The following is a 27,873-nucleotide window of genomic DNA, read 5'->3' on the forward strand; positions in this document are numbered from 1 at the left end:
TAGTTTGGTTCCTCCCACTTTTTTCAGAGCAGCTGCTGCAAAGTGATTGTTACGGGAGTATTTTGCAATTTCAACAACGTTAGCCTTTATTTCTGGAACACTGATGTCTTTGGCTAGGAGGCGCATCAAATGAACACTGCAACTGTATGTTATTAGTTTGGGACTCTCTTCTAAATAACTTCTTCTCATCTTGGATACATTTGCAGCATTGTCTGTGACCAAGCTGCGTACTAGACATTCTGTTTTGCTGTGTGTGCATTTCCTGATATATCAATTGTTTCTGTAAGGAAGGCATTCCCTTCTTCTGTTGTCACACAAGCACATACGACAGGATCATTGTGGACATTGCTCCACCCATCAAGACTCAGGTTAACAATTTTACCCTCTATACCTTTTGCACACTGCTCAACTTCTCTTTCATACATTTTATCCAGCAATTTGCCTGCAATATCTGCTCTGTTGGGTGGACTATATCCTGGTCTTAATGACTAAACCAAGTTAATGAAGTGTGGGTTCTCAGTCAGAAAGAAAGGAGAGTTTGTTTCATAAACAAACCAGGCAGTTTTTTCATTGATTACCTCTTTTTTTAATCTGCTCGTTCTTATCATAAACTTATCTGTGGTTGTTTCCGGATGATGGAGTTTTTTTTTTCTTTTTGCTACAGGTGATATACTGTGGCTATGTGACATACATGATGTGACTGAAACACTATCATGGGCAGATAACTCTGAAACTATAGAAAATGATGGTGATCTTGAAGGTGGATAGTCTTCAGAATCCTGTGTGTTGAGGATGGATTCTCCTAAACAAAATAAGTCAATGCAGTTATTTAATTATTATTACCATACTGCTCATTTAGTATTACTCATTGCATTCACTGACACTTAGTACTACTTTAAAGGTGAAATTGTAAAAGGAAGATCTGCCTATTTCAGCTATTTATTTTTTTTCGCAACTGCATCTAAAATGATAGTACCATAGAGTAATAACTATATTTTTTGCTCAAACATGAGAATTCAAGAATAGTCCAGAAGGAAGACAGGCAGTCCTTAAGAAAGAAGTATGAAATAAAAAAAGTTTACCAACCTGAAGATCCTGAATGTTCAGACATGTTCCTTTCATCATCTTCAGCGCAGCTCCCTCATGGGATGGAACACTTCTCATGATGTTGTTTTATTCAGGCAACCAGGCCTTGCATTTCTTTGTTGCACTGTTTGCATTTTGCACGCATGCCTGCCTTACCCAAGGGTAGAGGAACTACATTTAAATGTTGTCAAACTGGGTCTCTCTTTTACGGCCTGCTGCCATTGTAGATTTTTCTTTCTAATGAGAGAATGGTATGGTAGATCTCAAATCAATGAAGGCTACACTCAGAAAGACCTCAAGACTTCTGGAATATGCTGCTCAAACAGTTTCCCTTTTGTTTCTACTGCCTATTCCTCCCTTCTCACATTTATCTCCAGACTTCTTCTCCTTGTCCAGATCTATTTCGCCTCCAACAATTTTCTATTCATTGAACTTTTTGAAACTTTGCACTTTTAGAGAGAGGTAAGGGATTGACTCTGTGTACACAAATTGTAGAGGGACAATAAGGTTGAGGTCTGTTATTTCTCACCTCTTTATATTATTTATTTATTTGTTTAGAAACATTTTTGCTGTTAACAAGCATGTTATCTCTGGAAACACAAATCCACAGTCTGAGAACTGCAAAACTAAGCATCTCTGATGGTATCTTCTAGACTGAGCCATGAGTCCCATTGGGTAGATAGAAAGATTAACCTAAATAAACTATACAGAAGCCCCTGGAGCCCCGTAAAATTGGGTCTCTAATCCATGAACTGCTGGAATTCATTTACAAAATTTTTCTTAAACATTACATGAATATATTGTCTCATACTATAGAATTTATAATCCCTATTCCATGATGAGATATTTTTGAGCTATAATGTATCTTTAGATAGGTTTTTTCCTCAAAAAACATTTTATCAAAAAAATTTGATTTAAATAAAAGAAATCAGATTTTTAAAAAAAAATCATTGAATTTTATCCACCCTGGCTGATATGATGGGGGACTCTATCCTGGGAAGCAGTGACTCTTGAGAAGGACTTGGGGTTGGTGGTGGATAACTAGCTGAACATCAGCTCTCAGTATAGTGCTGTGGCCCAAAAGGCTAATGCTATCCTTGGATTCATAAACAGGAGAATCTTGAGTACGAGTATAGAGTTTCTGCTGTTGCTGCTTTCCCCCTCTTTACTCTTCTTCCCCCCCGCCCCCCGGCACCCAAGAGAGTACCATTTGGCCTAGAGGAAGGCCAGGAGACAATGAGTTCTTGCCTCACTTCTTCCACTTATGATCATTAATAGTTCTGTGCAATTCACACCCCTGTTGTTGAGCATGACCTCATGCTTTCCTACTGCCTAGAGCAGGGGTGAGCAAACATTTTGGCCTGAGGGTCACATCTGGGTATGGAAATTGTATGGTGGGCCATGAATGCTCATGAAATTGGGGGTTGGGGTGCAGGCTCTGGCTGGGGATGTGTGCTGTGGAGTGAGGCTAGAAATGAGGAGTTCAGGGTGCAGGAGCGGGCTCCAGGTTGGGGCAGGGTGTTGGGATGCGGGGGGGTGGGGGGGGTTGAGGGCTCTGGCTGGGGGTGTGGGCTCTGGGGTGGGGCTGGGGATGAGGGGTTGGAGGTGCAGGAGGGTACTCGGGGTTGGGACCGAGGGGTTCAGAGGGCGAGAAGGGGTCTGGGCTGGGGCAGGGGGTCGGGGCACAGCAGAGGGTATGGGGTGCTGGCTCCTGGTGGCGCTTACCTCACGCAGCTCCCGGAAGCAGCGGAATGTCCCGTCTCCAGCTCCTACGCAGCAACGTGGCCAGGCAGCTCTGCACGCTGCCCCGTCCGCAGGCGTCGCCCCTGCAGCTCCTATTGGCCATGGTTCCTGGCCAATGGGAGCTGCGGGGGTAGCGTGCGGAGCCCCCTGGCTGCCCCTATGCATAGGAGCTGGAGTGGGGACACGTCGCTGCTTCTGGGAGCTGCACGGAGCTATGGCACGCACAGAGTGGGGCAAGCCCTGAGCCCCGCTCCCCGGCTGGAGCGATGGAGAGGGGCAAGCCCCGGACCCTGTTCCCTGGTGGGAGCTTGAGGGCCAGATTAAAATGTCTGAAGGGCTGGGTACAGCCCCTGGGCCGTAGTTTGCCCACCCCTGGCCTAGAGTATAGGTATCATACCCTGTCTGTAAAATGGGGAGGGAATCTGGAGTTTAGAGTTTGTACAAGGCCCTCTCTGAAGGAACCTGGATCAGAACCTAGATCTGTAACTCATTCATTTAGCCACACTGTCTTTCAGAAAAAATATGCCAGATCTTGGCCATGGTGTCTTATAATAGGGATATTCTGTATACCTATCTTTGCAAAGAATTTTGAGATCCACAGGTGAATGAGAATTTTGTAAATATAAACAACATTAAATAAATAAGTAGAACCCTAACTTAGTCTGTTACTTTAACAACTGGACCATATTCCTCACCCAGAGTCAGTAAGAGACCCCAGTATTCTATTTCTTTCTAGCAGATAGTTGCAGATGACGGTATATCTTTATTTTCACTCTTTATTTTTAGATCCTGGAAATTCCATACAATTCCATATAGTTAAAAGAACTGTATGAAGAGTTACTCCTGGGAGAATTCTGTGCCAAAAAAAAATAAAATTTCTGCACATAATAATTTAAAATTCTGCATATTATTTGTCAAAATAACATAATATAATCATGCCAGTTAGTAGTGTCTGTTTGAAGAAACTATATTAAGCTTTGTCTGCACTAGCACTTTTGTTCGCAAAACTTTTGTTGTGAGGGGATGTTATGAAAACACACCCCTGACCGACATAAGTCTCGCTGACAAAAGTGCCAATGTGGACAGCACTATGTTGGCGGGAGACACTGTCCGGCCGACATAGCTACTGTACTTGTTGGGGGTGGTTTAATTATGCTGGCAGGAGAGCTCTCTCCTGCCAGCACAGAGCGATTAAATGGGAGACCTTACAGTGGCACAGCTGCAGCAGTACAGCTGTGCCGCTGTAAGGTCCATAGTGTAGACATAACCTGATGCTCAAGCAAAGTTTCTTAGCACATGGTCCAGCAGATTACTGATCAAACTCTTAGGTCAAGACCCTCCACCCCCCGCACCCTCCCCGAGTTCAACTGCCATTTTCTTTTGTCATCTTAGGTGCAATGCCAGAGAGAGACAGGGGAGAGAGAGGAGGGTGTCTTGGGTGCGTGCCCTTTCTTTTTATAGTCCTGTCTCCCCTTTGAGGAGCGTTTCCAGCTGGGAGCAAGATGACAGGCAGTCTAGTGAGGAAAGGAAAGTCCATGCTGTGTCTTTGCTAAAATGTAGATTTTTGTCCCTGCTCTCTTCCTTGCCAAGGAATGGCCACTCAGGAGGTAATGGTCCATCAGCCTTGTTGACACCTGGCTGAAGCATCAGCTTGCCCTTTGTCTCCAAGAAAGTGGCTTAGCCACTCCCCAGACTTATCTGGGAAAAATACTTCAGTCATGATTTCAGTTTATGTTTATAACTTTACATATAATGTTGCTATGTGCATTTTGCCATGACATTATTGATCAGCAAATTATGAGTTTTTAAATGATGCCTCACAAGGCATATCTTATACAAACATTATTACAGTAGTGTGTAGAGTTTGGACGCAGGGGTGTATTTTGTCATACACATGTAAGCTTACTCCTTGCACTTGTGCATATGCATTTTTATAGTCTTTAGTTGCCGTATATACTCATTCATTAGCCCCTTCATTTATAAGCTGACCCCCCAAGATGGATAGGTAAAAATAGTAAAAACTGTATGACCCTTTCATAAGCCGACCCTATATTTCAGGGGTTGGCAAACTTTGGCTCCTGGCCCATCAGGGTAAGCCGTTGGCGGGTCGGGACGTTTTGTTTACCTGGAGCGTTCACGAGCACTGAGCCCCTCAGCTCCCAGTGGCCACAGTTTGTTGTTCCCGGAGCTCCATTGCCTGGGAACGGCAAACTGCGACCACTGGGAGCTGAGGGCCTCCGTGCTTGTGAACGCTCCAGGTAAACAAAACGTCCTGACCCGCTAGTGGCTTACCCTGACAGGCCGGGAGCCAAAGTTTGCCAACCCCTGCTATATTTTAAAAGCTGGAGTCACAAGAAACACTCAAAAGTTTTGCTAGAATTATTTTAATATAACGAAAAACCTTTTATTGTTATAATAATAACTGAACAAATATGTATTCACCTTCAAAATTACAGTCCATATTTAAAATCAGTAAATGGATATTTAAAACAAGTAACTTAGAACAATATGAGACTTTAAAAAGTTTTAAAATCCTTCAAAGTCTGAATCAGTCTCTGATTCACCAAACAGTTCATTAAACTCTGCTTCAGTCACAGCTGTACCTGCATTGTCATTGTACATGTCGGCAGTGTTGTCTTCAGACTCAGATTCCTTCTCATCATCAGCCTCTGTTGTGTCATTATCAAATATGGCATCATCTTCTGACCCGTCGAGTGCATTGCTGATACAGCATTTCCTAAATGATTTTTCTATCATTTCTGAGGGAATGGACACTCACGCGTCCTAGATCCACTGGGCGACCAGATTGATTTCGGGCTTCATAAGATTCCTGCCTTTTGTCAACTTCACCATACCTGAGCACATCCATTCAGACCACATTTTGCATAGTCTGTCTTTAAAAGGTTTGTTCAGGCAGACATCAAGCAGTTGTAGAACTGAATTTAAGCCTCCAGGTATTACAGCCAAAGTAGTTTTCATATTTTTGGCCACATTTTTCACCTCATCCGTCTTGTATGCCCTGAACATGTTCCAAACGAGCATATCAGGTTTCTTGAAAAGTGCACCTGATCTCTTATTCCACGCTTTTTCCAGCCATTCAGTAGTCCCACTTTCAGCCATCCATCCCTTTTTGTGTGCTCATATGAGGACACCAGCAGGAAATTTCATGTTTTTAGGCAAGGTTTTTCTTTTAAAAATAACAATAAGAGGGAGCTTTGATGCATTTGCCGAACACGATGAAACCACCGTAAAATGAATTTTTTTCATGGCCAGTGCTTTTAATTAAAACTGTTTTTTCACCAACACCGTTCTGTTGCTCGGGAGATAGAATGTCACCGGTGTTTTGTCCATATTTCCTATTTGTGACAGTTCAAATGCATATTCCTTTCGATATTTTATAATAAACCTTTGGAAAGATTCGATTTTTACTTCCAGATCTCTCAGCAGCTTTTGCTCTTTCTTTGTTCGCTGACGAAGACAGAGGCTATGATGGTTCCTGAAGCGAGTATACCAACCTGCTGATGCAACAAACATTGATGGCTTTACTGCCTTGTGTTTGTCATCTTTCAACATTTGCAGAGCACGCAGACGAATTCCAGTTCTAGTGACAATGTACCCATTTTGTCGACATTCAACAACCCAATTACTGAGATCTTTCTCTAGCTCAGGAAATAAAGCGCACCTTGTTGGACATTTTTTCTTGCTTCTTGGCATGTCTTTTAGTGTTGTTTTATTTTTTCGCCATTCTCTTACTTCTCATTGATACATAATTTACGAGCAGCGGCACAATTATTGTTTGCTTCTGCATATTCAACAACTTTAAGTTTGAATGCTGTGTGATAAGCAGACCTTTTTCTTTTGATTTCACCGTTGTTCATTTTAAATACTAGTATGAAAATAGATTATTATTATTGTAGTTATAGATTTTGTAGGACTTTATATAGGAATGCCACCTGCTTTATCACTGTCAAATTATTATTGTTCTTTGCTTATTTCAAAGCAGCCCTGTAGATTGGCATGTCTGTGGGGATAAGAGGCTATTTCAATTTTATTAGAGATTCCATCGATTCTGCATGTTATATTTTCATATTGGCTAGAGACTTATGGGGTCCATTGGTAGAAGTGCATGAAGAGATCAAATTATACAGTAGCAGACTGACACCAGTGCTATAGTACTATTGTTCATTGTATTTTTCTGATTGGCTTGTAAGGCATAGCATTTTGTGAAATGCATCGGTCAAATGTCATGCAGATCTGCAGCACTGCTCTTTTAGTATTCCTTTCAAGCCAGTCTAGTCCACTAAACAAAGCCTTTGCAACTTTAAAAGGCTGCAGTATTGACATCAATAAATGGGTTGGCAAACTTTGGCGCCCAGCCTGTCAGTGTAAGTCGCTGGCAGGTTGGGACATTTTGTTTACCTGGAGCATCTGCAGGCATGGAGCCCCTCAGCTCCCTGTGGCCGTGCTTCGCCGTTCCCAGCCACTTCGCGCAGCTCCCATTGGCTGGGAATGGTGAACCGCAGCCACAGAGAGTTGAGGGGCTCCATGCCTGCAGACGCTCCAGGTAAACAAAGCGACAATATATTAGATATTCAATTAAATGATTCCATAGAGTTTAAAATCATAAATTTTTGGTGTAGACCCATTTATAAGTCAACCCCCGCTCTTTGATGTGTCGCTTTTTTAACAAAAATATTCGGCTTATGAACAAGTGTTTATGGTATATGATCACATACTGGTTTTTGCACAGCACCTCTGTGGCTCTTTGTAAAGTTGGGTATGCAAAGGTAGCCCCATTTGACAAACACCAAAGCCAAGATTTGACATTTTCTTTGTTCTTCTAAATAGTGCATTTGAAACTTTCTCCTAAAATGCTAAACTTTATGTTTAAGTACTTAACTTGTATTATTATATGATGTTTTACAGGTTAAAATAGCAGAATTTTCTCGAACTCCAGAAGATTTTTTAAAGAAGTATGATGAGCTGAAATCTAAAAATACGAGAAATCTAGATCCTTTGGTGTATCTGCTGTCAAAGCTCACAGAAGACAAAGAGGTAGCATATTTGTTTCTGCGTTTCTGTCAGTCTGATACATAATATTTGGAAGTAGCAACAATGATTTCTGATTATAGTAAACCCTATTAAGAAGCTGTTCAGATAAACATATCTGAACCAACTAGTTACGATTACAATAGAGTATGTGAGGGCATTCATTTTAACCCCCTGTTTCCCAGCAAGTTTTTTTTTGGGTCTAGACATGAATTTTAATTTTGATTTTGAGAAAAATCCATTCAAGCTATTTTGAATTATATAAGGGTAAAAAACATACATTTTACACTCTGAGAAGATGTTAAGATGTCTTTGTGCATAATATGTATACAATTAGAAAAATAACAGTTCTAAGCATTTAAAAATTGGACATTTCACCAGAACAGGTCTTCTCTTATGCTCATCACTGCACTGCTAAGGCCCTGATCCTGCAATCTGTTCTGCACAGGATAACTCTTGTGTCCAAGCAGAGCCCCATTGATTTCATTTCTGTTCCATGTGGATGTAAGCATACAGATTATATTGCAGGATTTGGGGGCCTTAGTTAGAGTCTGAACTAATATCTGTGGAGAAAGTACTCAGTGTACAAAACTTGATCTGCAGATAGATTTTGAATGCAGAAATTTTTTCTTCTTAAAACTTATCTGGAAATCTTCAACAAAGTAAACTTAATGGCTGAAATTTTTCAAAAGTGGCTTCTTATATTGGATGTCTCCATTTTTAGATGGCCAGCTTGACACATGTTGGCCCTGATTTACAGAAGCTTTAAGCACCCATGGCTGCATCTGCAGGTCCTGTTGATTCATTCCCAAGTGCTTCAAAGTTGGGCACCCAAAACCAGAGGTCACTTTTGAGAATTCTGACCTTCAAGACTTCAGCAGTTAGTTTCCTGGGGAGATAACCTCATGCCCTAAAGTGTTTGTTTTCTGTGAAAAAAAACTAAAACATAAAAAAATTTAAACACTGACGTCTCTCTTTGTTGAAAGTTTTGTGCTATAAATCTTAATTTTGTTTTTTTCAAACGCACTCTTCAAGCACGTCTCACTGCATATTACAAGTCCTGCACTCTTGGTATTTGCAATGTGAACCAGTAAACGAACACAGTGTAGCTGAAATCATCTCAGTTTTTTTTTTTTAAACAAATTGAAAGGAGTTACAGGTACTCTCCCTGCCGCTAATACCCCTGACAATTTCTTGGTTTCAGAATCTTATCTTCTGTTTTCTTTGTTGCTGTTGTTTGTTGTTTTTTAAAAAAATTAATCTCTCTATTCCTTTGTGAGAAATCCACAGTTTCATCTATTGTTTCTAACTGGCTACATCAGGGAAAGAGTAAAGATAAATACAGGAAGGGTTGTCAAATGCACAGAGTAAACATACAGAAAGAGACTTTTTCTCCTCCGTTCTCTGTTACAGTTGTCTGGGAGGTTATTTGAAACAATAGAAGGTGAAAAAATGCAAAGAAAATTGTGATTTTTAAATTGCTGTGTCCTTGTAAGTGCCACATCTACAGAGCTTGTAAAGTGCACCCCTTTGGAGCTTTTTTCCTCCCTTTTTCCTTTGTGATTTCTGTTAGAGAATGAGCAGGAGGACCCAGAGGCGGATTGAGTAGACGGGCTTCTTTGTTGCGGTACTTGTTCCCCTCGACCCAATTGTTGAGTAAGCACTGAATTAGTTACAGCAAACTCTTTTTATCTAAGTTAGTATGTAAATACCTACATTTACTAGAACACTCCCAAAACCCTTATTGAGTAATATGAATGCCCATACAATGAATATTAATAGGTATATACGGAATATAATTATCCCTGCCCCTGTTTACTGTTTACAGCATTAAGCATATTCTACAGGCAATTTTACCTTGAAGATCTGTTTCTTTGCAGTAATTGCAGGCACAAATTCTCTTGATCAGCAGCTCACAGGGAAGGGAGGAAGGGGCCATGACCCCGAGCTCATTTATGTAGCTGGGAAAGGAAGGGGGGGGAAGATAACACTGCTTTACACAAAGCATATCCTTTAGAGCCCCACATTCCTTATGCAGCTGCAGTGCTTATCAATCCTTAACAAGCAGAAGGGAAAGGAGAGGGATAGCACTTTATCTATCAAGTGCAGAAATGGTGCCTGTGCTTCTACCCCCTAATACCATGTCAGCATACCAGCAGTTTCCCAGGTCTTTACTTAACCCTTACATATCCCAACAATTTCCTCTTTGAAAAAGGGGGTGAGGGGTAGAAAAAATTATGTTAATGTAGCATTCACATTGCACGTTAAATGCCCAGAAGTCAAGAAATGAAAAAAATTCTCACTAAATTTAACTCAATTACAAGGTACCTAGAGTTCGTTATAGTCCAGTTTCTTTTAAAATATATATCTTAATATATTACTGTTTGTTTTATGGCATACATCTAACAGACAGGAAACTGTTTTTGAATGTTTAACTTAGTGACCTTAATGTCACACAAATGTATGTTTTTGCTTGCCATGGCAACACTAAAAAGAGGATCTTGCATAGGGATGTAAATACTGTTTAAAAAGTTAACCGTTTAAATGATTAATATATTTCGTTTAAATGATTAACCAGCTGGGGCTGGCGGGGGTTAACAGTTAAGGTGGGTTAACAGGTAAGACTAATGCTTACCAGTTAACCGGTAAACATTTTACATCCCTTATCTTGCACAAAGACAGCTTATAAAATACTTGAATCAAGGAGTTGTTGAAAGAGAGGTGAGATGTGCAATGACTGTGTCCATGTGGGTGAAGGTCTCTCTGATCTATCATTTTTGGATATTTCTAGAGCATCTTGTCTAAATCCTTGTTCTGCTGCATTCATGAATAAGTTCTTTTTGTTGTTGTGTATTTGTAGACACTCCAGTATTTACAGCAGAATGCTAAGGAAAGGGCGGAACTTGCAGTGAATGCCACAACAAGTGGTAGTACCAGTTTTACCATTCCGTCAACCACTTCCAAGATATCCATGCAAGAACTTGAGGAGTTACGCAAGCAACTTGGCAGTGTAACAACTAGCTCCAGTGTACAGCAGGTACTATCTCTTCCACAGTCTGGAGATACAAGACTACTTTGAGTGTGTAGGGCTTTAATCATTATCTTTTATTACCTTGTGGTGTAGTTGTGGCAAAGTGTGAATTTTCTGTAATATTTTTATGAATCCTATGTGTGCCTCACTTTCCCTCTGTACTTTGCATTGCTTCCCAGTGGAAGAAAAAAGGATAAGTCTTCTCTTGTGTTGGGGGGGGAGGCGGCCGGACGCAGGACATGGTGTGGGTGTCACCTTGCTATCTGGTCTGCAGTAAATAGTATAATTAAGGAACTGATTGAAACTGATACAGATCAAAATGGGTTCCAAAGGGACAATGAAAGCCCCAATGACTGAACAATTGACACTCAATACTAGGTAGATGGGGCTGCAAACTCAGCATGGCCCTGCCTGGAGACAGAGGACTGGGAGGGCATAAAGAGTGGGCTTCTGGAAGAAGCTGGCTGCTCTCATCTGGGACTGAAAAAGAAGTCAGAGAGACAGAGCCTAAGAGGGAGTCCATTACAGCTTGGATGGTGGATTGCTCTAGCTAGACCAACATGGACTATGTTTTAACATTTGTTTCTCTATGCTAACTCAAGGATTTCTGTCAGGGTTCCTTCCCCACTCTGACCTCTAGGGTACAGATGTGGGAACCTGCATGAAAGACCCCCTAAGCTTATTTCTACCAGCTTATGTTAAAACTTCCCCAAGGCACAAAGTCTTTACTCTTGGATTAATTAAACACTGTCAACATCAAGTGATTTAGACAAAGAACCAGGGAAAGGACCACTTGGAGTCCTACTCCCCCAAAATATTCCCCCAAGCCCTACACCCCCTTTCCTGGGGAAGGCTTGATAATGATATCCTCACCAATTGGTACAGGGGAACACAGACCCAAACCCTTGGATCTTAAGAACAACGAAAAGCAATCAGGTTCTTAAAATAAGAAGTTTATTTAAAGAAAAGATAAAAGAATCACCTCTGTAAAATCAGGATGGTAAATATTTTACAGGGTGGTCAGATTCAAAACATAAAGAATCCCTGTAGGCAAAACCTTAAGTTACAAAAAGATGCAAAAAACAGGCATACACATTTCCTTCAGACAGCGAATTTCACAAGTGAAAATAAAGAAAACCTAACGCATTTTCTAGCTAGATTACTTACTAACTTTACAGGAGTTGGAGGGCTTGCATCCTTGATCTGTTCCCAGCAAAGGTATCACACAGACGGACAAAAGCCTTTTTCCCCCCCTCCAGCTTTGAAAGTATCTTGTCCCCTCATTGGTCATTTTGGGTCAGGTGCCAGCCAGATTACCTGAGCTTTTTAACCCTTTACAGGTAAAAGGACTTTGCCTCTGGCCAGGAAGGACTTTATAGCACTGTATACAGAAAGGTGGTTACCCTTCCCTTTATATTTATGACAGCTTCCAATTCTGTATTCCAATTGACTCACAAATCCTGCTCTTTTTTGAAAATGCTGTTTGGTGTCACTGCAAGTACTTGCTGGGATGTGTCATTCCCTAAAGAATGTGCAAGTCTCTAATCAGCAGTCTGTTTCAGTTGGACTCATTGAGCAGAGCTCACAGTATGAAGCAGAAACTCTGGAGCCAAGAGGTTCAGTCTTGGAGGCAGTGAGGCCAGATGGCCTACTCTGAAGGAAGAGACCGACCCTTTGGTGGTCTGGCACACTGAAAAGATTCCTCCAAGAGACTGTTTAAAAGCTGGAGCATCGCACAGATTCTGTGGATCTGTATATGATCATAACAGAATCCCAGTGCAGGAGGGCAAGGAACTGAGAGGTATCTGGTAGAGAGTTTCATCTGGCCTGACCCGTTCAGTATTCCTCCACTCACTAATATCATAACCTGTATATAAAAGGTGTCATGTAACTTATCAATAGAAAGCTAATAACATACTGATCATTAATATTATTCTGTAGTGTATATACAGAGGACAAATTCAAAATTGCAAACATACTGGGAATTATGATCTTGAAGTGTGTTTGCAAGGCATGGCTGAAGTTACACCAACCTAGTCAAAGGTACTTCCAAGGTACATTAAAAGACAGTGGGAATGCATTTACATAAAAGGTAAACAGAACCATCAAGCTAACAAGGGGAGGAGATAACCACTCAACATCATGTCAGTGGGGAGATTGCAGGAACAGATCAATTTATATTTTAACAAACCAGCTGGGAAAGAAGCCAGCATGGAACTTCCTTCCCCACAAGACTCCATAACTCCTTCCTTATGGCGTGAATGAACTTTGAAATGGATTCTCCTGATAGTTACCCCCAATTAAAGGTTCACTGTACCATAAAAGAGAGAGAGGCAAAGAACCTCAGATTATCTTTCATCGAAGAAGACAAAAGAACGGAGCACTTTGGACTTGGTGGCAGATCCTGACCAAGTGTGTGGTCAGCCATGTCCTGGAAGGTGATGTGGTAAGAATCTAACTTTGAACCAGGACTGTAGTTTTGTTAAGTTTTGGTCTCTAGAAAGCATTTTTCACTTTTATTTGCTTATAACTATTTCTAACTCTGTCCTTTATACTTGAACTCACTTAAAATCCTATTTCCTTTTGATAATAAACTTGTTTTACTTTTAATTGAAACCAACCCAGTGCTGTGTTAGAATTGAAGTGATAGTTAACTCCAGTTATAGTGATAAACTGTGCACTTTGTCTCTTTAGAGGAGCAAACAAATCTTATTCCTCTGAATGGTCCAGGAAAGGGGCTGGACATTGCAGAGTGCACAGTTTTGGGAAAATTGGGCACTGAGAGGGGTTTGGTTATACCTGGCAAGATGACCCTAAGCAGGTGGAGTCCAGAATGTGGCTGTGTTGTAACAAGCAGGCTGCTGGAGTCAGAACTGATCCGGGGCAACTTATTACACATACTCATCTTGTATGCCGGCTGGGAGCATCCAGCTACAGCACCAGAGCAATTTTAAGGCACTCAGGGTTACAGGGCAAGTGATGACAACCTCTAACTGGTGTGGGTTGCACCCAGAGTGTGACACAGTGATAGTAATATGGTTTGGAAGTACAGAAATCCAGTATAAGAGCTGTCCTCAACCCCGATTCACCATCAAGAATATAGGGTTCTTTTCTGGCTGTGGAGTTGCACCTTGAATACACACTCCTCTTCCAGTGTCTTCATGACATTTATCCCTGGGACAGTGTGATGTGCTGTCCTATTGGAGTCACTAGTGGCCAGTGCATCTGACTTCAGTCCTTGGTTCTCTCATTAGAACTCCTGCCAGTGTCTAGTCCTCAGGATTAGCTTTGTGACTGTTAGGCTCAGAAGCCCAAACTGTTGGAAGGAGAAGGGAATCAGACCATGAGCTGCCTCCTCATCTGGTCCTAATTTTAGAAAGGGAGATTGCATGCAATAGAGGGCCCCAAGCATCTGGTTGCTTTGCTTGTGCTTAAGGCTAGCCCTACTAATGCCAGAAGTGTTTGGAGATGGAACTGGCCAAGGTGGAGGTGATGGTATTGTTGGAGGAGAAAGAAGTGGAAAAGATAAGAACATAGAGAATTCATCGCATCACAGAGGATATTTGGGGTTGGTCAAATGAGAAGCACAGAGTCCAGCAAAGCCAGTTCCTACATCAGGTAGATCTTAGGATATTTTTATGAGCATCTGCATATTGTGGGGAGCACTGGGTCAGTGTTTGCCAGGGATTGCAGGGGACAGTGTACAGGGGTGGAATGTGTCACACGTTTACCAGGGAGAATGGTGCATTAGGGTGGGAAAGTGCCATGCATTTCCTCAGATTCTCAGTATCACTAGAGCTGTTCTGTGGTTTGTTAGCTAACACGTTATTCTCTTCATAATTTGGAAGATGGGATTTAATTCTGGGTTGTGACCCAGATTTCAATCCATAGTAAATTGTCACAGCTGAGAAATAAAACTCTAAAATCACCAGTTTATTCTGTGGACACTGGTAAACTCTACCTGAGAATGGCAAAATGCAAAAATGACGTCTTCCATGGTACTGGCCAGTCCCTTGTTGGCAGAAAAGTTAACCTGCCTTTCTGTCTTCTTATAGTGACTGAGCCCTAGAGTTGGGAATGGGAAAACCAGGCTGTTTTGTCTTTACTTGGTGAAATAAACAAAGCTTCTAAAAATGCTTGAGCATACAAAGAAAAAAGCCCTGCAGTGTTATAACCAGTAGCCAGGTCCTGCATCCTGTTCTCTCCACTGTTGTCCTCAGATTGACTAGTTCAGCAGTTTGTAATTGATGTCTGGTTTGAAATGATGCTTTTCCAGGTCGGTGTTTTTAAAGAAGCCCCTCTCTCCTTTCTGACAGCCTCTTGAGCTTATACGAAAGATACTCCGAGACAAGCAAAACAAGAAGAATTCTTGTCAGCCTATTCCAGTATTTCCAGCCTGGGTGTATGAGAGATCTGCACTTAATGGGGATTTCTTAACTGGATCCAGTTTAAGCACTGACGCAACAGTGCCTATAGGTATGTATCACACAGACGAAAATGACGAATGTTTTATTCAGTGCATTTGCTCTCTGGTCTCATTCAGATTTCACCAAATATTCAAGATGAGGAGAAAGCTTAGCTCCGGTTAACTCCGCTAAGTAAGAAATGGGCTGAGAGAAAAGCCTTAAAGCTTTGTTTACAGTATTTGTCAATACCAAATCCCAGCCCCAAAATTTTATTGGATGCCATGTTTGAAACCAGATGATAACACATCTGTTTGCTCCAGTCAGATCCCAGTGTGACACGTTTCTTCAGATACTGTAGCCCCTCAGAAAGATGGGGTCACCTGAGATCGTGGCCATTCAGATAACTCATCCCCACCTGGGTGCATGTCAGAAACATCTGGCCAAAGCTCCAGGAATCAATGTCATCTGATGGCTCTGAGGTATTGGATGTAGGGTGACTTGGAAATGTCACGGTGCTAGTCCTGACTGTATACTCATAGGATCTGTCGGATCAGTTCATGCAAGATTTTCTCTGGAGCCACCTTCCCCCAGCATTGTGGAGATGAAAATGATGCTGCTTCTTTGAGTGATTGCACATGTCTATGCCACTGTTGGTATGTGTGCATGCCTCGTGCGCAGATATCAGAAATATTTTCCCTCTGCAGCACCCATCAGGGCAGCTCGAGTGCCCTCTGCCATCATGCACCACTGGGTGCAGGTATAAGAGGATGGAGCCACCCCTAACACCTCTGTTCCTTCATACCACCAGTGACAGTTGTTAGAGAGCTCCAACAATCTTGATATTGCAAGTTTTTCCCCTCACACTTTGTATATAGTTTGTTCTCTTTAGTTAGGTATAGAGTGTATAATTAGTGTTAGTGATAGGTTTTAGCTTTAGGTCCTTTTTGGACCAAATTTGAGTCTTGGGACCGGTATTGCAGCCATGCCTAGTTCTCCAGGGATTAAGTCCTGTTGGTTGTGTGCCAGGTCAGTGCTGGTCAGTGACAGGTATCACATTTGTAAAGGATTTTAGCCTCTCTAGAGCAACAAGCTTTAAGTGTCTTCCTATGGAGGCAGCAAGCCATCTGATTCAGAGCATGCTCTGAATGCTACACTTTAAGTATGGAGTACACCACCCGAGATGTCTGCAGCACCTTGATCTGTCAAAGAAGAGAGAGAACTTCCAAAGACCCGGTACCCCATTCAGCAAGATCATTGCTGCCAAGGCCACCTAGAGGCAAAGACTCGGGGGGATACTCTGAGGGGAAGTGTTCCCAGAATGCTCCTCATCTTGAAAAGGGTTTTTGTCAGTTTTGGAACTTTTGCCACTTCCATTGCAGCTGAACCCTGAAGTTCCTATGCAAAGACAACAAGGTCAAGACCCAGTTCAAGTATCGATGATGCCAGAGGCATACACAGCTGCCAGAGAACTACTCAGTCTTTCTGTACAAGTGACCCTGGCGATACAGGAAGAATTTCAGCCAATACTGGTGACTGCAGTTCCTACACCACCTCCGCTAGAGCATGCAACCTGATGCCCTCTACACTTCCAGTGCCTAAGAGCCAGTACATTCCAGAGGAAATCCACCATTAAAATCCTCAGTACTACCATCCCCAGGCTCAGCTTATGCTTATCTATTTCCTGTCCACACAGAATCTGCTCCACTCTTGTCACAGGACTCAGAGTCATCTCCTTCAGACTCAAAGTTTGGGTCTTTGTGTCCCATTCGAAATGGGTCTCATAGTCCCAGCAGTGAGCACATCTCAAGTCACAATGGCCTGTGCAAGCACGGGCCTCACCACCATGTCAGTGGCCTTTCTGGATTCTGTGGGGTGTCTCTCTCCTGGTAGGACCTTACCTCACCCACCTCAGTTGACTTCTTTGAGGGTGTACTGAGATCATCGTCACCGCAGATACCACTCTCTGACACCTAGTGCAGGTACCAAGCAGCTGGAAGTTGCTCAGACAGCTCCACCACAAGAGAGACCAGACATTGCTTCAGCATTCTAGTGCATTGTCTTCCTCATCACCAGATGAGGCTTTAGAGATGGTGAGCAATTCACTGACACGGGAAGATTACCAGGCTCACAAAGAACTGCTTAAAAGGGTGGCCTCAGTGTAAGACATTAGGGTGGAATTGGTCTGCAAGAAATCTCACAAATTAGTGGACATACTAGCTTCGACGGGTCCCTCCAAAGTGATGCTCCTGATTAATGAAGCAATTCTGGAGCCAGTCAGAACACTCTGGCACACCCTTTCTTCCCTAGCTCCTACAGCGAACTGTGTCCTTTCTAAGTGTTTTGAATACCTCTACATTCACCCTCCCCAGGCTCTTGGTGTGGTGGCAGCAGATAATGAGTGAATGAGGCAGGGGCACCAAGCATCAACGCAAAAGAGGAAGGAATCAGAGACTGGACTAGTTTGGTTGCAGACTTTATTAGATGATAAGGCTACAACTTAGAATTGCTAACCAGCAAGCTCTTCTAAGTCGCTTTGACTTCTCTCTGTGGGAAAATATGAAGTTTAAAGACAGGCTACCAGAGAACTTCAGGCAGGAGTTTAATGTGGTGATGGAAGAGGGCAAGCTGGTGGCCAGGACAGCTTGGATATAGCAGATTCAGCAGCTTTGCTGCAGGCATCCGATCTTCCGCCTGAAGTACAGCAGAACATTCAAGATCTGCCCTTTGAAGGGACTGCCTCTTTGTGGAAAAAATGGACGATAGGCTACGTAGCCTAAAAGATTCAAGGAAAACTCTGAAGTTGCTTGCAGTCAATACACTGTGACAAAGAGGAAGGAGTTCCAGCCCCAGCAGGCTCAGAGATATCAGACATTTATCCCATGGCCCCAAGACCTTCCAAGAAAAAGGGGCAGGAGTTACTGGCATCAACCACCTCCACCCCCTCTTCCTTTGTGACAGCAGGTTCCTCTTGACAAGCAGTTCATTCTAAGCGTGCATTTTGACAGGTTTGTTGATGGCAATATTACTGTTCCTACAGGCTCATCTGTTCCTTCCCATATGTTTGCCAATCATCTATCCCACTTCCTCTGTTCTTGGATTGGACTGGTGGGTCCTAAGCACAGTGTATCTGTGATATTCCCTTCAATTTGTTTCTGTCCTCCCTTCCCACCTCCTTCTCTGTCCCTCTTCAGTTCCCTTTGTTCCCCCACAACCAATGTATACATTGGTCTTGGATGCCTCATCCCTGCATTTGGGGCAGGGGTGGCATATATGGGAACCTTGAGTGTGAACTCAAGGTTTGTGGCCTTCAGAGGATCTGAGGACCCATGTAAACGTCAGGGAGCTATGTGCTGTCCATCTAGCCTGTTTTGACCTTCCACCCACATACTATGCGGGGAAATCTGGTAGTTTTAATGGACAACACAGCATCTATGTTCTACATAAACTGAAAGTAAAGAGTGTTGAGTGCAGTTGTGCCAGGGGGCAATTCTCCTGTGGGAGTTCTGCATAACCAACTCTATTCACCTAAAAACTGCTTACCTTCCAGGAGAGCAGAACATATCGACAGATCACCTGAACAAGTCAATTCACCGTGAATGGCCAGATCCACCATTCAGCTGTGGGGGGCTCCCCTTATGGATATGTTTACAACAAAGGCCAACAGAAAATGCCATCAGTTCTGCTCCCCAGGGGGTCACAGCCAGGTTCATTAACAAACGCTTTACTGCTTGCCTTATACTATGCTTTACTTCCTGCTCTATGGCAAATGCTTTACAAACACTTTATTCCCTGCTCTATGCCTGTCCTCCGATACGATTCCTCTCCAGAGTCTCATGGAAGACCAAACAGGACCATGCTTGCCGTATACTAATAGCACCAGCGTGGCCTTAGCAATACTAGACCTCAGCCCTACTAGCATTGTCGGTAAGACCTTCTCTGTCTCTCCTGTTGGATCAAAATGTGATTTCCCAGGACCTTGGCTGTCTGCTCTACCCAAATCTACAAGCCCTCTGCTTGACAGCATGGATGCTTCATGGTTAACACCATTAGAAAGTGCTTGCTCAGAAGACGTTAAGGAAGTACTTCTAAATAGCAAAAAGCCTTCAACCAGGTGTACTTACCTGGCTAAATGGAAATGTTTTTCTATCTGGTCTTAATAGAAATGTGTCTCTCCAGAGCAAGATTCTGAGCAAGCATGTTTTGAACTATCTATTGCACCTAAAATATCAAGATCTGACAGTTAGTCCTGTTAGAATACATCGAGCAGCTATTTGTTTTTCCCCATTCAGTGGGTAATAGATTGCTTTTTTTCAGCCCCATAACTATCAGATTTCTAAAAAGGTTATACTCACAGATACAAGAACTTGTTGCCCCAAGGGATCTCAACCAGGTGCTAACAAAAGTAATGGGACCACCCTCTGAACCTCTCACGTATTGCTCCATACTCCACCTCTGTATGAAAGTGGCATTTCTTGGTTGCAAAAACCTCAGCAAGGAGAGTGGATGAGTTGACAGCCTTTGTTTAAGAGCCTCTTTATACAGTTTCCCATAAGGATAAAGTTTACCTCCGCCCTCACCCAAAATTCCTGACAAAGGTGGTTTCCAATTTCCTCTTGAACTGGGAAATTTATTTGCCAGCTTTCTTCTCATATGGATAGAGATGAGGACACGCTTCTGTCATTGAATGTAAGGAGGGCTTTAGTCTCTTCTACTTGGACTGCACCAGGTCTTCTCGATCCTTAACACAGTTATTTGTCTCACTTGCGGACAGGATGAAATACAGTCTAGTTTCCACTCCGATGATATCTTTCTGAATTTCCTCTTGCATTCATTTGTGCTACCAGTTAGCTAATATTACACCACTTCCCTAGAGTATTGGCCCATTCAACTAGAGCAAAAGCAGCTTTAGCAGCTTTCCTGGCACAAGTACTATCTGAGATTTGCAAAGTGACATATTGGTTATTAGTTCACACTTTCGCTGCTCATCATGCCGTTTCCCTTCAGTCCAAGAACAATGCCAGTTTCGGGTGGGTTGTTCTATAACGGCTGCTCACGAAGACTGAACCCACCTCCACATTAATCTGCTTGTAAGTCACCTACAGTGGAATGGACATGTGCAATCACTCGAAGAAATAAAATAGTTAAATCTCCAAGTTCTTCTTCTCTCTATCGGATTCTGTCCAGTAAGAAGGACCAGAGGGAGGTTGGGGGTGTCTCCACCCTCTCTATACCTGCGCACAATGGCAGAAGGTGCTCAAGCTGCCCCAGGGGTACCACTGACGGAAAATGTTCTCTGACAACTCTGCACAAGGCTCATGCACACCCCTACAGTGAATGTACATCTGTAACACATCTCAAAGAGCAACAGTTATGGAAAGGTAGGTAACCATTTTTCTGGAGAAAGTCATGGATCCAATGACATTGAGCTCCACAGTTCCTGTTGGATCTGAACTGATGCTGTGGAGTTCTCAGAACATCTTGATTGGGAGTCTAGATCAGACACAGGATCATTTTAGGAACCTCAGACATCATCTTGAGATGAGTTCATATCTTACCTAGAATTTCTCTGTACTGGTACTGTGCTCCTTGGAGGTCTTGGCCTGGAGGCAGTTGCTCTCCATCAGTTCTCTCTTCTCACCTTAGAAGTCTGTTCCCAAGAAGGCAGAGGCTCCTGCAAGAAGAATCCCTTGGCCTCCTTTCCATGAGCCTGTAGGATCAGTAGTTCTACCTGATATGGAGTCAGGCTATGTCTCAGAAAAGGAGGATAAGACAATCCTCAGGTGTGTTCCTTTCTCTCTTATCCCATGATGAGGCTGCCTTAACCCCTTCTCCTCCTCCAAATGACTCTGGAGCCTCCTGGGACATGATGGGGAGAATGGCTGCAGCTCTGGAGATTCCTTTCAGCTGCTATGCCCAGCAAGTTATGTAAATTGTTTGTGAGCTTGGCGCTCAGACAAAGTAGCCCTCTAATCAGAAAGGGGTTTCTGAGATCTCTTTGCCTCTGGTGCATCTGTTTGGTTGGTTTTAGCTGTGCAGTTCCATATTTTCGAATGTTTGGGTTCCTTTTTAAGAGTTGCCATAACTGACTAGGGTGGGGGTTCTAGTACTTACACAAAAGTAGAAGTTATACAAAAAAAAAAAAGTAAGATTTTTAACTCTTAGGATAATGTGATATGCTTTCCACCTTAACTATAATGAATTGTCTTGTCTCAGGATTATTATATTGCTTAACACACAAAGACCCCAATCAAAATTGAAAACCCATTGTGCTAGATGCTGTACAGACCCATAGGCAAAGACAGTTCCTGCCCAAAGAACATGCAAATGGGGGTGTCTGTTCTTCCCTGGTTCCGTAAACTAAGCTTTGTGGCAGGGTGGATTTGATTTAAATCACTAGTCAGGAAGACTCAATATAATCATGGATTTCTATATAAAAGTGCATTCTTGTTGGTTGTTATAACCTTAACACACATTCTTTACAACTCAGAGATAGATGTAGGTTTCATTTTTAGAAGGTATACACTATACATTTTTAAGTGATTTATTTTGAAAACTTTTTAGATTAGTTTTACAGCTATATCAGAATATGAATATTGCCTTCTGCAGCTAACTCAGTCGTCTTTGCCTTCATTTTCTTGTTTGTTCATAATCTGGAAAAGAAAAACAAGTTATCCTGCTTTTTCAGGTCCCAAACGATTTCTCAATTTGGACTGAATTAGTCCAAAGGAAGAAAATATTTTTTCTACACCAGCAGAAGAAGCTACTGCTGTTAAAAGTGAGATTATCACTTCAACAGTCTCTGAATCCAAGTGCTTAAGTGACTTCCACCAGTTCACTGGTGTGACTTTCTTTAAAACATCATCAGCAAACATATATTTCTTGAATGGATCTTATTTCCCAAACTGGATCTCTTTTTTACGGCATGCTGCCATTATAGGTTTTCCCTTCTAGTGAGAGAATGGAATGGTAGATCTCAAATCAATGAAGGCTACACTCAGAAAGACCTCAAGACTTTTGGAATATGCTGCTCAAACAGTTTCATTTTTGTTTTTGCTGCCTGTCCCTCCCTTCTCACATTTATCTCCAGACTTCTTCTTGTCCAGATCTATTCCTCCCCCAACAATCTTCTATTCATTGAACTCTTTGAAACTTTTCACTTTTAGAGAGAGGTAAGGAATTGACTCTGTACACAAATTTGCAGAGGGACAAGGTCTGTCGTTTCTCACCTCTTTATATTTATTTATTTGTTTAAAAACATTTTTGCTGTTAACAGGCATGTTATCTCTGGAGACACAAATCCGCAGTTTGAGAACTGCAAAACTAAGCATCTCTGATGGTCTCTTCTAGAGTGAGCACTGAGTCTCATTGGGTAGATAGATAGAAAGATTAACTTAAATAATCTATACAGAAGCCCCTGGTACCCCGTAAAATCCATGAACTATTGGAATTCATTTACAAAACTTTTCTTAAACATTACATGAATATATTGTCTCATACTATAGAATTAGAATTTATAATCCCTGTTCCATGATGAGATATTTTTGAGCTATAATGTATATTAATTAAAACTATCTTTAGATAGGTTTTTTCCTCAAACATTTTATCAAAACAATTAGATTTAAATAAAAAAAATCAGATTTTTAAAAAAAATTTTAAAAATCACTGATTTTTATCCACCCTGCTTTGTGGCTTGGTTGCTACAACCATATGGTGCTCCCTGACCTTCTCAAGCCTTGGGATTCTGATTTTTCTACCACTTTCCTTACAGCTAATGTGTAGTCATCTTGACAGTGCATTGCTCTGAGAGCCTGTGCCTTTTCACACTGCAGTCAACTTTTGTTGGGTCACAGGCTTCTTTTGTAGCACTGTAGGTTCTTCTTCGAGTGCTTGCTCATGTCCATTCCACATTAGGTGTGTGTGCTCACCACATGCACCGGTGCCGGAAGTTTTTCCCTCAGCAGTATCTGTAGGGGAGCGGCTCTGGCACCCTCTGGAGTGGCGCCCCCATGGCACAGTATAAGGGGCGCCGCTGGCTCCACGCATCTTCAGTTCCTTCTTGCCGCCAGTGACAGTGCACGGAACATTCACTGCTCTTACTAGCATTGCGTAGGCTTCATTCATACAAACTAGAGTTCTTACAAAGCTAGTGTACATAAACAACGAGGAGTCCTTGTGGCACCTTAAAGACTAACAAATTTATTTGGGCATAAGCTTTCGTGGACTATAACCCACTTCATCAAATGCATGGAGTAGAAAATACAGTAGGCAGGTATAAATACACAGCAGATGAAAAGATAGGAGTTACCTTACTGAGTGGGGAGGTCAGTGCTAATGAGGCCAATTCAATTAGGGTGGATGTGGCCCATTTCCAGCAGTTGATAAGAAGGTGTGAGTATCAACAGAGGGAAAATTTATTTTTTGTAGTGACCCAGCCGCTCCCAGTCTTTATTCAGGCCTAATTTGATGGTGTCAAGTTTGCAAATTAATTCCAGTTCTGCAGTTTCTCGTTGAAGTCTGTTTTTGAAGGTTTTTTGTTGAAGAATTGCCACTTTTAAGTCTGTTATTGAGTGTGCAGGGAGATTGAAGTGTTCTCCAACTGGTTTTTGAATGTTATAATTCTTGATGTTTGATTTGTGTCCATTTATTCTTTTGCGTAGAGACTGCCTGGTTTGTCCAATGTACATGGCAGAAGGGCATTGCTGGCACATGATGGCATATATCACATTGGTAGATATGCAGGTGAACAAGCCCCTGATGGTATGGCTGATGTGATTAGGTCCAGTGCTGGCATCCCTTGAATAGATATGTGGACAGAGTTGGCAACGCAGTTTGTTGCAAGGATAGGTTCCTGAGTTAGTGTTTCTGTTGTGTAGTGTGTGGTTGCTGGTGAATATTTGCTTCAGGTTGGGGGGCTGTCTGTAAGCGAGGACTGGCCTGTCTCATAGTGTACATAGTTAGTAATCGAGTTAGTTAGCCCTTAGCAGTAGTTAGAGTTTTGTTAGTCTCGTCGGGGACTTAGCTGGGGCATGCGGCATACCCGGGTCCCCAAGCTTCAAGCCCTGCGATTGCTGCAAATGGTACATGCCCGTGAGCGATACGCATAGTAGCTGTCTGAGGTACCTCAGTGAAGGGACACATACGTGGTAAGTGTCGAATCTGCAAGTCCTTTAAACCTAAGACCAAGAAAGAGCGTGAGATCAGACTCCAAGTGCTCCTGCTGGAGTCGGTGCTCACTCCAGCCCCGGAGCAAAGGTCCAACCCAGCACTGTGGCATCGGAAGCCTGGACACAGAGGCGGGCCTTCATCAGTTTCAAGTGCTGTCGATGCCTGAAGTGCTCCAGGCTCTTGCAGGAGATCCTGACTCTCGCAGTCCTGCCCACCCCAGCTCTGGTGGTGCCCAGACCTCGGGGTGAGCCTGCCTTGGGACCTTTCTGTCCACCCTTGCCTCAATGGTACCACTCCCCATCGTGGGGAATGTCCTGCCACCACTCACCCATTCAAAGCTATCATGCATTGGAGTTAGGGAGGCAGACGCATTGGAGCCCTCTAAGTCACTGGAACTCGGGCACCAGCAGTGGGATTTGAGGCGGACTTCGCCAGTTACCTTGCACAGGTACCTCAGAGGCACACGTCACCCGGCAGGAACGTCGGGATCGGAACCTTTGTGTCACCATCACGCACCACCATAACGCTGTTACAGATCCCGGGAACGATAAGAGGACCGCAGCAATGGTCCCTGCCAACAATCCCCGGGACAGGTGTCACTGTTTTCAGGGAGGTGTCCCTGGCGCCCGGCCCGTGATACCTCCAGGTCCCACTCCTGGTACCGGTCTCAAAGCGCAAGGTGTGGATCACCGACGGTCACCAAGATCACCATGGAGGCACATGTCATGCTCGGACCAGCCCTCCTCTAGACGCAACCGTGATTATTGGCAGGCACATGGTTGCCGCTCCAGTGGATCTGGGTCACTGGGCAGCAATCGCTCTGGATATGGCTCCAGCATGGAGCAAGGCTCCACATTGGCAGGGCAGTCTTCCAGACCCTCGGTGCTGCCTGCATTGTCAGTACCAAACTCTGCCCAGTGGCCAGGCCCATGGTACCTCTGAAACCCGTGGGCGTTCACCCAGCCCTCCCAGCCTGCCTGCTCGGCTTCAGGAGCCTCAGACAGGCCTGTGGCATCAACGACACAACTCCCTCCAGGGGCTGAGGCCCTGGGGGATAAGACCCCAAAAGTCCATGTGGACCAAGGTGAACAGCCTGTCGGACCACCAATGGGTGTCATGGAACCCGCGGTACCAGCCGCCGCCGCCTCCTCCTCACTGGACAAGGGCATCATGGAGCCCGCTCACCCGGTTCCTCCAGATTATGCTAAAGCGCACCAGGAGCTGTTGAAGAGGGTCATGTCCAACCTTGGCCTGCAGGTGGAGGTGTTGGAGGAGCAAGTGGACTCCCTATTTGACTTCCTCTCCTCCACAGCCTCTGCTAGGGTAGGCCTTCCCCTTCACAAAGGGGTACTGAAGATATCCAGCGCCTTGTGGCAAACCCCCTCCTCTCTGCCCCCCATTTCCAAACAGGGAGAGCGTAAGTACTTAGTCCCCACTGAGGGGCACGAATACCTTTACTCCCATCCTGCCCCAAATTCCCTGGTGGTCGAGGCAGTTAACCACAGGGAATGCCAAGGGCAACCCGGAGCTACCCCTAAAAATAAAGACTCCAGGAGACTGGACTTGTTTGGACGAAAAATGTATTCGTTGTCTAGCTTACAGTTGAGGGTGGTCAATCACCAGGCCCTTCAAGCAGCATCTGATGCTGCAGACTCCGCCGCCCGCACCATGGCATCCGTCATCTTCATGCAGTGAGAATCCTGGCTGCTCCTGTCCGGGTTCCTTCAATGGCCAAAAGGACAAGAAGTTACATGGACTGAAGGACTCCCGAACCACCCTAAAAATCCTGGGGCTCTAAGTTCCAGGCCCAGCATGTAAGCGGTTCAAACCGCAACTTCCCCAGGGGCAAGGGAGCCATCCCTGGCAGGACCCACCCGCAAAAAGCCCAAGGGCTACAGATGGTGCATGAGCCACCTGCCCCCAGCCTCTGCCCAGATGGGCTTGATCTGCTCCAAGCAAGGAGCTAAAAAGTCATTTTGATGGTGCGCCCAGGGGCGACCTACTAGTCTGTTTCCTGGATCCTGTTTTCCCAATTTTTTTGCAACCGCCTTTCCTTTTCCCTCCTGGCGTGGTCGGCGATAACTGTGTGCTAGGTCCTCAGTACAGTGGAGCACAGCTACACCCTCATGTCCAGTCCACGACCCACCCTCCTTCCCCACTGTCGGAGTTTCTGGCAAGAAGGAGCTGAGGGTGGGGGGAGCTGGCGGCACTCCTTATACCATGCCATGTGGGCGGCACTCCAGAGGGCACCAGAGCTGCTCCCCTATGGATACTGCCGAGGGAAAAACTACCTGTACCGGTGCATGTGGTGAGTGCACACACCTAATGTGGAATGGAGAAGAGCAACACAGAAAGGTAACTGTCTTTTCTTTGAGTGGCTCTGCATGTTGCCAGTTATGGGTACTCACTGCTCTGCACAGGCCCTGTAGCATAAAACATATTCCGGTTATGTCATATTCCCATAAAGCATTATGGGGTACAACGTCACACACTTGCCCTAAACATGTGAACAAACAGGTCAAGCGTTCTCAGGAGTGTTCTGTTCAATTGGCCTTCACCAATTATAATGTCAGAACTTCCAACACTGGATGGGGATTCCATTTAGCTCAATTTACAAGCCAAAGTCACTGGGCTTTTCAGGGAAAGAGCTTTGCACATTAATTATAGAATCAGCCATTGGCTTGGTTCTCAGATTGTTCTCAGATCATATGCAATGACTAGCCTGAGAGAAAAGCATTCATTACCCCCTGCTTGAACAGAACTTGTTTATCACCTTCTGGCAACCTGTCTTAACTCACATACCTTAAGAACATAGTGTATCTATATTGAAAACAACTCTTTAAATATCATCTATACATATATCTTGCAGTGATTAGGTTGACCAGTGCATTACTGGCTGTTGATAGAGACCTCATGTGCCACCCTTTGGCATGCTATCATGTAAACATCAGATCTAGGGGATCCCTGTAAACCCCTGTGCACCTCTTATTCCCTCTGCCAGTTGGCACAGTTGGCACCAAAGCCTCCCTGGATCACAGGCCTTCTGTATGCTTTCACTCTTTTCCATTAATTTAGAAAGTGGCGAAGAAGATTTGTTAGGACAGCAAAAATGATATTGATTGCCCCAGCTTGGCCAAGACAGCAGTGATACATGGATCTTCATCAGCCGTCAGACAGATAAAACATGCGTCTTCGTCGGTCTCCAAATATCTTCTGACAGCAACAAGACAGGATTCTTTGTTCAAATCTACAGTTATTTCATGTGACAGGTTAGGCTATCGGACTTTGACTAGTCTTGAGCCATCGTGTTCTTCGTTGGTACAAAATGTTCTGTTTAGTTCTAGAAGGCTGTCTACAAGAAAGTGTTAGCTGTTAAAATGGACCAGATTTGTT

General features: G+C 43.6%; 1 protein-coding gene and 1 long non-coding RNA gene across 10 annotated transcripts in view; one reads left to right on the forward strand and one right to left on the reverse strand.

Annotated features, from left to right (window-relative positions):
• TUBGCP2 (tubulin gamma complex component 2) overlaps window positions 1-27,873 on the forward strand; it is a 91,687-nt gene that overhangs the window by 5,902 nt on the left and 57,912 nt on the right. For 7 of the 9 annotated variants that reach the window (XR_012159936.1, XM_073353112.2, XM_073353111.2 and 4 more), the window contains 3 exons: window positions 7,756-7,884; window positions 10,739-10,915; window positions 15,226-15,385. Coding sequence is in view for 7 of the 9 variants with exons in the window: in XM_073353112.2 (XP_073209213.1) it covers window positions 7,756-7,884; window positions 10,739-10,915; window positions 15,226-15,385 (466 nt within the window). In the remaining 2 variants the exon portion in view is untranslated. Of the gene's footprint in view, window positions 1-7,755; window positions 7,885-9,443; window positions 9,535-10,738; window positions 10,916-10,943; window positions 10,962-15,225; window positions 15,386-27,873 lie in introns of those variants that run through there. The other 2 variants (XM_073353116.2, XM_073353118.1) reach the window with 2 other exon arrangements.
• Window positions 412-9,962, reverse strand: LOC140914677 (uncharacterized). The gene is made up of 3 exons (XR_012159937.1): window positions 9,736-9,962; window positions 1,087-1,323; window positions 412-802 (listed from the first exon to the last, which is right to left on the reverse strand). It is a non-coding gene; the product is annotated as an uncharacterized LOC140914677 (long non-coding RNA).

This window comes from Lepidochelys kempii, chromosome 7, assembly GCF_965140285.1.
Source record: "Lepidochelys kempii isolate rLepKem1 chromosome 7, rLepKem1.hap1, whole genome shotgun sequence".
Lineage (NCBI taxonomy): Eukaryota > Metazoa > Chordata > Testudines > Cheloniidae > Lepidochelys > Lepidochelys kempii.